Below are 12,048 nucleotides of genomic sequence, written 5' to 3'. Positions count from 1 at the left end.
GAGTCCCTCCTGTTTCCTCACAGGCCATAGGCCATATATTGACCAATCTCCACTATTCAGTGTGCTCACTCTGAATCCAGTAGGCACCATTTGTAACTGGTCATATAGAATTAACCCCGGGGTGTCTCCATTAAATATGTACACTGCATGTTACCATATCAAATCAAATAAACAGTGACAAAGCCTATATGTCTCACCTTTAGGACATAATAGCTCTATGCCAATGCATTTTTCTGATGCCGCACAGCATTGCAAAAAAAAAAGTGCCATCACACGACTTCTGTTTCTGATCATGCCATTCTGTAGGTGAGACTTGAGCCACAAAGCATGCCAGCGCCTACAAAATCACGTAGTTGCCATTTTCCTTGTCACCACTTGCATCATTAAATGAAGAAATTGTTTTTTTCTTAACATAAAAGCGCAATGTAAAAGAAGCTGTGGCACAGCCAATAGGTTTCGCTTTTTGGGACCTTATAAGTATTTAGTTATGCAGCACAATATCCTTGGTGCAACAACATTAACTGTTGCATGGTTCAACACTTATAAGGTCCCAAAGGCGAGACCTGTTGGCTATGCCAATGCTTGTTAGGACTTTCACCATGTCTGTAAATGTCTCTTACCTTGACCTGATGTTGCACACACAAGAAAGACTTGAAGAAGGATGAAATATTTCATGCTTTTATCTGTAAGAAAAAAATTATAGACTTGATTAGTAACAAAATGAAGAGGATGGAAGGAAACAACATGTTAACAAGTTTTACATCTGTCCACTGGTTCATCACTCCACAGTTTATTATTTGTTTAAATCAACCATTTGACACTCTATCAGGCAAAAGAAATGAAGTAATAAAGGGGTGTGTGTTCAAATTAGAGTCTGAAGCAACAAATTGGGTAAAATGTGTTTGGTGTCCCTTTTAGGCTTAAAATGACCTTATTTTCATTGTTTTACACTTGCGTTTTCCAAAACCCTGCAGAAAACTCACTGATCACTAAAATTACAAAAATGTTGGAATGTGCTGCACTCACTGTGTGTGTGTATAAATAAACTTCTAATTCATTTTTCCATGTTGAGCAACCACCAAGTAATGGCCCCAAGATACCTCCTGGCATAGACATCTGAAGGCCAAGCGCTCAGGCCCTTGGATTCAATGATAAGAGGCAGATGACACATGGATGCTCCACCACCCATCCAACTTTTCACTGACTGTCTTTGAGGTTTAAGATCTGGTTTTGGTATTTTCCATTATTCTGGGCAGAAGGGAATAACAAACCTACCATCTATTTCTGACAGTTGTTTGCATGGAACCAGCAGTGCAAATGCACTCTCAAGCAGGTCAATCCTCGCCAACGAGCGAACCCCAATTGAGAAGTGGTATTATTCAGAAGATACAAATATTACATAGGTCATGGATTAGAGTGATACCATCATCCTGTAGTCAAGTGTGACAAGCAGTATTCGAAGCTCCTGTCTCTTCTATTATGAAGATTTACTCCCTGTGCAGGACTGCACAACAGAGAAGATATCCACTAAGCTCCTCATCTAAGAAATTTGAACACCATTTGAAGATACTCATGCTAAGGGGAACAAGAGATTGGTCACATACTGAGGAACCTACAAACATGCTCAATATTTAGTTTTTGGCACAAGATCCAATGGTCGATGTGAGATGTTTACCTCGGTGACAGAAGATACATTTGTGTTACTAGTTTATGGGCTCCTAGGGGGTGGGTAATGGCAGCACCAAATGTAAAAGGATTGCTTCTGCCCAGGGCCAGCTTTAGCGCTGGTGCAACAATTATTTTTGGCGCCCCTACCCCCGTGACCTCCTCCTCAGATTCTTTCACTACCACCGGGCAAAAGTGCCCCTCGTGTCTCCAGTCATAAGTCAGTGCTAAACACAGAACACTTCCCGAGGTCAGCGCCCCCCTCCACAGGTCAGCGCCCAGTGTGGCCACACCATGGGCCCTGAGGGCTCCCTAGCATGGCGCTCAGTCTTACCCACTCCCTCTGGTATTGTGATGCAGAAGAACCGGGGAGTGCTCAGTACTCTGGTGGATTGTCTGGTGGTCATCCAGGGCACTCCTTGAGATGATGCATAAAGTTCCTCTGATCCTTCTGGCAGGTCTGGCACAGTTACACACCTTTCAGTGACTCAGTGGGGACGCAGGTCACATGGGCCAGAGGCCACTGCTTCATCATGGTTACATGTTGCACCCGGTGAGCCATCCATCTTAGCCCTCAGGGCAGAGGCCCTTGCACTGCATGGCGGCCAGCACTGGTGTACGGAGTCACTGACTTTAGTCTGCATATGAACAACTGCAGCTTTATTCATGCGGTCCGCTCTGGCATATTGGGTCAATGACATTAGTCTACACACGGGCAATGGCCCAGTCAACAAAGCAACATCTTTCTTTACAGTGGCCCCCTCTGGCATATAGGGTAATTGACTTTGGTCTGCACATGGGCAATAGCAGTTTTATTCATGGGGTCCGCTCTGGCATTTTGGTTGCGAACTTCAGTCTGCACACAGACAATAGCCCGATCAGTGCAACAGCTGCTATCTCACACCTCACTAATGGGATCAACTCACCAGGATCCCCCACTGGACCTTGCTCCACCAGGCTCTCCTTCTCATAGGGTCTTCTGGACTCTGCAGGCAGGCACTGATGCTCCTTGTTCTAGGGCCGTTGGTCTTGATGTCCCAGGGAGTTGTCCCTTCACCCAGCTGATTTGATTTGATTTGATTTGATGCGGATTTATATAGCGCGAATTGCTGCCCAGAGGCGTCCAAGCGCTGAGAATACCAGGTCCGACAGAGGGGGGGAAGCACAGGAGAGGGGGGAGGTTAGGCTGAATGAAACAAGAAGGTTTTCAGTTGTTTGCGGAATGTCGTAAGGTTAGAGTTGGATCTTAGATGCGGTGCAAGGGTGTTCCAGGCCCTCGCCGCATTGTAGGAAAAAGACCTACCTCCAGCTCTGGATCTCCTTACTCTCGGGGTGACTGCTAAGAAAGACTGATCTGATCTTAGGTTCCTGTTGGGCCTGTAGTGATGGATTAGGTCCTGTGTGATCGTGGGGCCAGAGTTCCAGAAAGACTGGTGGGCTATGCATAAGGCCTTGAACAGCACCCTTTGACGCACAGGCAGCCAGTGGAGAGAGACCAACCCGGATCTGACTGACTGTCTGCGAGGGATGTCAAGTAGCAGACGTGCAGCACAATTTTGCGCTATCTGCAACCTCCTCAGAGTGGATTCTGGGGCTCCGAGGTAGAGGACGTTATTAAAATCAAGGCGGGATTGAATCAGGCCTTGTATCGCTGCTTGCTTGGCTTCCATAGGAAGAAGGGGGAAAATTTTCTTAAGCATCTTCATGATGCCAAAGCAGGTGGCCGAGAGTTTGGTGGATTGTACATCGAAAGAGAGTGATCTATCCATCCATATTCCCAAACTTTTAATACTATTTTTGGGGATAGGTGGAGGGCCCATACTGGGTGGCCAAAGAGTGGTCGGGAGGCTGGAGACCGAGTTGCCGAGGACCATAAGCTCGGTCTTGTCTCCGTTTAGTTTCAAGGATGATGAGGACATCCAGGATTTTACCTCCTCTAGACACTCCGAGTCCGCTCTGTACAGGTAGATTGGTCTCCTGAGTAAGGGAGACCACTAGCTGCGTGTCGTCCGCGTAGGAAATGATCTTAATCCCAAACGGACGGACGACATCAGCTAGTGGTCTCATGTACAGATTGAAGAGAGCCGGGCTCAGGGAGGATCCCTGGGGGACGCCACAGTTCAGGGGAATGCTGGTGGAAACTGAATCACCATCAAACACCTGGAAAGATCTGTCCTCCAGGAAAGACCGGAACCAAGACCAAGCTCTGCCCCTGATCCCAACCTGGGCCATACGGTCTAGCAAGGTGACATGGCTGACCGTATCGAAGGCCGCACTGAGATCAAGGAGGATCACTGCCACTGATCCTCCCTGATCTAGGATTTTCCTTGCCTCCTCGGTGACCATGAGGAGGGCGGTCTCGGTCCCATGTTTGGGTCTAAAGCTGGGAGACCGACAGACCTTAATTCCCAGTTCTGGTCACACAAGGCAGAACTCTTACTGAGCTTCTCACTGGCTGCTCGATGGTTGACAATTTGGAGGCTTTCAGCTCCCCATTTTATAATTAATTTTCAGTCACAGATGCGATTTAGTGTCTCATGCTGTGGAGTTCATGTGGTGGGTGCCTTCTTTGAAGTGCCCACTGCTCTGTCCTGTCCTTTTCCCAGGAAGCAGCTTGTCACAGCACAAGCTACTCCAACCCAGATAGCCCCAGAACACAAGCCATAAGAGTTCCTTATTGATGACACCCGAATGTAAGCCTCACAGACATATGCCTACCAAAGGTCCCAGCCCCACTCTGCATGATTCCCTTATCAGCCCCATCTCCTGCCTCAGTTTTACCGAGACCCACTGTACTTTGGAAACAACGATTCTTTTGTGAAGTGCACAGGACAGCCTTTCTCCATCTAGTGTGTCCCAGCCAGCTCTTAGAAATCCACAAATCTGTCTGAGAGGTCTCCTTCTGTACATGCCCTCCTCAAGACCCTGGGCTTCCAATATGGAACCCATAGTTCAACATGTATTGTAGCACTCACAAGCCACATACAGCATGCACACACTTGCACTGCACAGCGCTACATGCCAGTACCATCTAGGCCAAGCGTGAGTTCAGAACACAGCAGCAGATTTTTACATGAGTTGGCCAGTAGACCGGTAAAAAGATCTGCCCACACTACTGATCATCATTGTTGATGCCACCATTGTGCCCGCACTACTTACCTTTTTGGTAAGACCAGGAGCTCTTTACCACTTATGAGGGTAGTGCTTTGGGCACTCCTCCCAGTCTAAGCAAGACCACAATCCATGAGACAGGCCTAGGTCATGCCGTACATGAGTGATCCGAGTTCACCCATGATTTAAAATGACCACCGGGGATCCATATATCATTGCAGCTGGAGCACTCAGGGCAGGGTGCAGGTCTGTCAAAATGAGAGGGGCATTTCTGTCCCAACAGTCTTGAAAAACTGGTTTAGAAGGGTGAAGGTGAGAACAATTTTCACATGTTCCTTCTCAGTCTGCGTTGAAACTGAGCAGATAATATATACTTTTTTATTTGATTTATAAAAAAGAAATCATAAAAGGGTGGGTCTTACCACCATACAAACAGTGCATCGTGAAGTCAGCATAAAAACAACATTAAAATCACAAAAAAAGAGAAAAAAACAAAAAAACTGAGCAGTGCCAAGCTTTGATGTGATGAGAACTGAAGTGCCAACAATGCCCACTTCTTACCCGGAATTGTTATGCAATTGTTTATGTTGGCTCACCTTATTGTGGTGGGCTCATCATAGGGGCAAGATGGCGGACTGAGGACGCCACGGAGCTGCAGCTAGTAGCCAGCGAGCGGTGGATGCTGTGGCTGTTGCGGACTTCACGCCTGATTGCCTTGCACGCTATGCCGCGGTTGGTCCATGGGTCGGCGCTCGGCTGGTCGGGTCTCTTGCCGCGGCTGGGACTGTTTTGCTTAACGGCCGCAGTGTCAACGCAAGTCCTTCCCGCAGAGGATCCAGAGCGGTTGCCACGAGCAGAAATGGCTCCAAAGAATGTCCCCAGAGTGACTCTTGCAACTGAGATTGCTGTAATAGAAGCGGTGATGTCAGACGGTCAACGCTAGGGGGGATGCAGTGGTTATACCGCCCTCACTGCCGGGAAGGGCTCCCCTACCACCGTCGGGTAAGCAAACGCTTCGGCCACCCATGCTGATTCTGTCAGATGCCCCTACTGCTACTGAAAGCAAGCCAGCTGGTTTTTCTTTTAAAAATGGCAAACAACTTACAGACACTGCTACGGCTACAAGTTTAGTTGGCAGCCGAGATAATAATGGTGCCACGCTCTCAGAGGCAATTGAGTTCTCGGAGGTGGCGGTTGTGGATGCTCTTGATACAGCGCCTGGTTCTGACAACAATTTTAAGACCCCTCAGTTAACAGGGCAAAATCTGGGTGAGACTGAGAGTGAGTTTGAGGGGGCCCTGGGGATGACTGATTGCGCCGAGGAGGGGGCTGTGATTGAGACTCTCTCTCCAGTAGTTACTTGTGCCCTGACTGTGGCTCCAGATGACTCAGTCATGCATGACCCTCCTATATTGAACACACTTCATAAGGCACTAGTCTTAAGCCCTGAGGGATCTGAACCGCTTACTGAACGCTTACAGTCAATTGGGGAGAAGACGGCAACTGAAGATGGCTCCAATGAAGAGTATGAGGAGCTAGCTGAGCCAGGTGAGGAGGAACTTACTGGTGCTCTGCAATGTACGGACAAATTCTTGGCTGACCGAAGAGATAAGGCAAAATTAAAACTAAAATCTAAGAACAAAAGAGGGAAAATTCCCTGCTCTCCGAATACCCCGGCTCTGATCACTTCTCCTCCTCCTAAAAAGATTCTTCTTGTGGAAAAAAGCCCTCTTAGGAAATGGATACAAGCTAGAGGACTTGTCAAGAAGATGACGGTTCGACTCTCTGGTACCAGCCCTACTGACTCAGATCTCTCTCGAGACTGTTCTGTCTCTCTGGAAGGCTCCTCTGCTATTGTTACTACACCACCCATGCTCGCCATAAATTCTATCTCAAGCGTTGTCTCCCCCTCTCCATTTCTGTACCCGCCAGTTCTGTTCCGATCCCCTCTTCTGAGGCAGCATCTTTAATTAAGTGAATGCCAGATAACATCAATCCAGCCACCCGCTCTACCTCAATAACCCCTCAAGCTGGGACAGCTTCTGTGACATCTAACTTTCCCTCTTTAACTACTGCCCCAGATGTCAGGGGTGAACAAGAGACTGCCAGCTCTCCCCTTGATATAATTCTTCAAACTTTAACAAGACATCGCCAGGAGGCGCAAGAACACTTTCTGCAGCTGCGTGATGACAACAGCAAGCTGCAGAATTCCCTGCAAGAGTTAACTCTTAAGCTGGAGGGGGTCTCTCAGGAAATAGAGGAGTTACAACAAAGGGTAGTTGATATAGAAGAGGGGGCAGCCTGTACTAAATCTGTTGTGAACCAGCATGACTCCCAGTTTATCTCTCTACAATTGAAAGTTGAAGATTTAGAAAATCGTCAAAGACGATTAAATCTGAGACTTTTTGGTATTCCTGAAGGGGCTGAGGGGGCTGATTCGCGGGCTTACGTGGTTAATTTATTTCAGAAGGATTTCCCAGATCTTACTGATTGGGATTGGGACTCCCAATTACAGAGGGTGCATAGGCTAGGCTTCCACTAGTTCAGAGAAACAAGGATAGCAAATTCTTTCGTCCTTTTCTTATTTATTTTGGGAATTTTCTATTGAGACACGCTGTTTCATTTAAAGCTAGATCCAACTCCCATGTAATTTTTGGTAATTTATCTTTTTTTGTTCGTTCAGATTTAAGCAAGGCCACCATGGATAGACGTTGGAAACTCCCCAAACTTATTGATCCCTTCAAATCTCTTGGGGGGCAAGTCTTCTTACAGGAGCCTGCCCGCCTCAAGGTTATAAAGGGTGGTCACACCTATTTCTTTACTGATGAAAGGGAAGCCAAGATAGCACTCTCCAAATTAAAGTAAGAGAGAAATCAAGTGGAGATTTCTAAAATCTCTAAAAAAAATCTCTCTTCCTGCTTTCTTTTTCTGAGGGGTGGGGTAGCGGGTAGAGCCTCACGCTGCACCTCTTTGTAGCTGCCAATACAGCGGCAGCAGAACATAGAGGGTTGTTCCCTCCTGAGGGGGGTGAGGGAACGGAGGGGGAGGGTTCTTTTGGGGGGGTTGTTATTTTGAGGGGAAAAAAGCAACACGAGCAGGAGATTTGGTCAAATTATCTGAGTAGTGCTTATTCATTTTATTTTAGCAGAATGATAAGATCTACATTTTTTTTTCGAATGTTACAGCTAAAAAGTTTAGCCTGGAATGTTGCGGGTCTTAATAGTAAAAACAAAAGACAATTGGTCCAAGAAGAACTAAAATTGTACGACCCACATTTTATTTTTCTCTCCGAGACTCACATTGCCTATAAAGACAGAAAACTGCTGGGACAACTTGGCTATGAGGTTATTATTAGCTCGGCATTGAACGCTTCTGTACGGGGGTTGCCATCCTTAAAGATAGACGATTTAGAGTAGAAATCTGCCAAACTATTTGTGATAAAAGTGGTCGCTGGGCCATTGCCCAGATGTCTATTGGAAAACATAAAGTAGTTTTTTGTGTGGTTTATGGCCCAAATTTTGATGATCCCTCTGTTTTCGATCAACTAAATATGGAACTTTTGGGGTGGGAGGGGGATCTTGTCATCATGGGTGATTTTAACTGCATAATGGATTTTCAGCGAGATACTACAAGGCATGGAGCTTTCCAACGCATGCGCCGGTCGCACGTTGCTATCTTAGAATTAGGTCGTCTCCACAATATCAGGGATATTTTGCGTAGCATTTATCCTAACTCTGCCGGTTTTACTTATTACTCAGCACCCCATAAACCATGCTTTCGTATCGATATGGCTTGGGCAACTGATAAGGTTATAAAAACCAGCACCATTGAGTTATGCCCGCGGGTTACTTCCGATCATAACCCTATCTTGCTGTCATTTAACTGTACATTGGCCCGCTCAGGTCCTAGGATGTTCTCTTTTCCTAGGCATTTATTTTCAAATACAAGGTTTATCTCCCAGATTAAGCTATACCTTACAGAGTTTATTGATATTAACCTTAATTCTGCCTCATGTACTATAGTCTGGGATGCCTGTAAAGCCAGCATTCGGGGGTTCACACAACAAATTCTTTTCAGGCAGAACTCAGAGCATCGTAAAGCAAATAAAATACTGACTTCCACTATTCTTTCACAAGAACTTTTATTAGCTGATGCCTCACATTTAAATACTCCTAATGTGGTAGAATGGAGGTTATAATTGGGACACTTGAAAGCAACTTTAAAAACAATACTTAGGGAGAAAAGCAGTGTTAAATTACAAAAATATAAAATCTCTCAATATGAGAGTGGAGATAAAATTGGGAAAATCCTAGCTCATAAAGTCGCGGACGATAGAGCTAATACGCTGATCAAAAGCTTAAGAGGCCCCAACAATATCATTTACGACCAACCGGCAAAGATATTAGAACAATTTGTCAAGTATTATCAAACACTTTATACGCCCGAAATTATCCTACTTTGGCCAATATCCAAGATTATTTGGCTCATAATAATATAGAAAAATAGGAGATACTAGGGTTGGATCAACTATCTGAAAATATTAGTTTATTAGAGATTCAGCAAGCTATTCTTTCCTTATCATCAGGGAAAGCTGCCGGGGAGGATTCTCTCCCTGTAGAGGTTTATAATGTTAGAAAGGCGACCCCGGGGGAGGCAGAAGAGGTCTGACTGACCACCCCTAGGTCCACCTCTCCTTCGAGAAGTAGCCGAGCGTTACGGAGGGGCCTCCTGAATGAGGGCCCTCTCCGAGGATCGTACAGCCGAGTAATCACAACACTACAAACGGACACCACGCAAGAGATCAAGTTCTTAAGCTTTTATAAGTAATAAAGGTTGCTGGTTCTTGGCAGTATATACAGATGGATCGAAGGATCCGTAAAGTCTCGGAAAGGGGGGTGGGTAGCGGGACAGTCTAGCTCTGGGCGGAGGAAGGGATACCCTACGCACAGCTCTCAATCCTCGAGCTGGGGGGTTCCGAGGGGTTCGAGCCGCGGCAGCGCCAGCAGGCTTTCAGATGGTTCAGCAAGGTAGGCCGTGGCAGCGCCAGCAGGCTCTCAGATGGTTAAGCAGGGTAGGCCGCGGCAGCGCCAGCAGGCTCTTAGATGGTTCAGCAAGGTAGGCCGCGGCAGCGCCAGCAGGCTCTCAGATGGTTCAGCAAGGTAGGCCGCGGCAGCGCCAGCAGGCTCTCAGATGGTTCAGCAAGGTAGGCCGCGGCAGCGCCAGCAGGCTCTTAGATGGTTCAGGTTACCGGAGATGAGTTCATCTGGTGTCGGCCGTGACAGCCTCAGCAGGGCTTCCAGTCCAGGATACAACTGACGTCCTAATCCAGGGCTGGCCCAGATATAGGACTGGAGTCCTTTGATGTCCGGACCCTCGCGCCTGGGGGTCAGAGAGGCCGGGATGATGGTGTCCAGACACCCAGCAGGGGGGTGGAGCCAGCGCCCAGGGAGGCCGGAGGGCGATCGAAACCAGGCGTCCGGGAGGGGCAGGTTTTCTGTTCCTGCCGGAATTGTTCGCGGGTAGGGCCACCTTCTTGGCGCCATTGGGCGAGTTTTGGGAGGTGGTCGAGCTCGGCGAGATCTTCTTGGTCGGGCCCTTGGGGGCCGTGTTCGGGGTCGGCGCCCTCGGGGATGACGGGCGGCGGAGGGGCGGGCCACTCCGGCTCTTCGGTGGGAGCTTCCCCCGCTGGGGTGGAGGCTCGGGTGGTCATGGAGCGGGTGGTCGCACAGACCCACTCGGGAAGGCCTAGCATCCCCAGGTGCTCTCTCCGTTCGACGTTAGCCCAGGGGGAACTTTCTAGGTCGTTCCCAAGGAGGCAGTCCACGGGGGCATCGTCGCGGACAGTCACTTTCAGCACGCCCGACACTCCCCCCCACTCGAAGGGGATGCGGGCCATCTGGCACAAAGTCTCTGAGTTATCTGCGGACCGGACTGGACACAGGACGTTAGGAAGGATCTGTTCCGGGGTCACTAGATGGCAGCGGACCGCTGTCACGCTGGCCCCAGTGTCACGGAGGGCTTCGGTCCTGCGTCCATTGATGGTGACCCACTGGCGGTATTTCTGGGTGTTGCCGGGGATCGGGTCTCGGGGGATCAGGTCGTGAGTACCCAGGAATGCTAAGGTCATGGCGGCGGGCTCCCACTCGGCTTGCTCGGCGTTGTCGTCCTCCTCCTCACTCCTTTCTTCACCCAGGGCAGCGGCTGCGATCTGGCGGGTTGGGGGACCGGTGGTGCCGGGTCGCTGATTCATTGGGCAGAGGGGGTCATTCGCATAATGACCCAGTCGCTGACATCTGTGGCACGTAACGTTCGGGCGGGGCCCCGGTCTGGCTGGGGGGCCCCCTCTCTGGCCCAGGGATGGCGACGTGGAGGTGGGGGAGGACCCCTGGGGGCCGTCTCGACCCCGGCTCTGGCCTACTCCGCCACCTCGTGGTCGGTGGTTCCCCGGGGATCCCCGGCCGTAGTCTCCCAGGGAACTCGGGTGCTCACCCATCTATCCGCCTCGACAGCGAGTTTTCGTGGCTCAGTCAATTTGCTGTCGAGGAGGTGTTGCCGAAGTTCGATGAAACAATTATTGGACAGATGCTCCCATAGAATGAGGTCGATCAACTGCTGGTAGGTGGTGGCCTGGCAGCCTCTGACCCACCCCTTGAAGGCTCTGCTGTAAAAGTTCACGTACTCCACCCACGTGGTACCGGGGATTTTCTTGCAGTCTCTGAATCGCTGCCGGTACATCTCGGGGGTGAGTCCGTAGCGAGTGAGGAGGGCGGTCTTCATGTGCTCATACGAGGTCATCTCAGTATCAGGGAGCTCCAGTAGGGCGTCCCTCCCTTCGTTGATAAACTTCCCCCACAGGCCGGCGCCCCAGTCCTTGAGGGGTACTCGGTGGGCGGCCATGGCGACCTCGTAGGCTTTGAACCACTGTTGGATGTCGTCGTTCTTATAGTACTCTTTGACGACATCCTTGGGTATGTGCACCTTCGTGTCCACCGGCGGGGGTGAGGTCTTACCCCCGGCGATGGCAGACTCGTTTGCCTTGGCTTTAAGTTCCATTTCTTTGAGGACGCGCTCGTGCTCGAGCATGAGTTTTTTCTCCTCGAGGGCTAACTTCCTTTCTGCCAGTTGGATTTCTCCTTCTTGTCTGAGTCGAGCAAGATCCAACTCGTGGAGCCGGTTCCTCTCTCGTTCTCGGGCGTCTTCGTGGGAGAGGCCCGTGTCTGGGTTTGAGGGTCTCCCTCCCGCTGGGTTCGTCTCGGCCTCCGGGCCTCCGTT

General features: G+C 49.4%; 1 protein-coding gene across 1 annotated transcript in view; it reads right to left on the bottom strand.

The window, feature by feature from the left end:
• LOC144823916 (coagulation factor XI-like) overlaps window positions 1-12,048 on the bottom strand; it is a 232,273-nt gene that overhangs the window by 170,351 nt on the left and 49,874 nt on the right. The window contains exon 2 of the mRNA XM_078682830.1: window positions 621-683. Within this exon, the coding sequence (XP_078538956.1) occupies window positions 621-675 (55 nt within the window). The 5' untranslated portion in view covers window positions 676-683. The remainder of the gene's footprint in view (window positions 1-620; window positions 684-12,048) is intronic.

The sequence above is a fragment of the Lissotriton helveticus genome, chromosome 1_1 (assembly GCF_964261635.1).
Source record: "Lissotriton helveticus chromosome 1_1, aLisHel1.1, whole genome shotgun sequence".
Lineage (NCBI taxonomy): Eukaryota > Metazoa > Chordata > Amphibia > Caudata > Salamandridae > Lissotriton > Lissotriton helveticus.
Note: the sequence above shows the minus strand (reverse complement) of the source record. Positions and strands in the feature narration are given on the sequence as shown.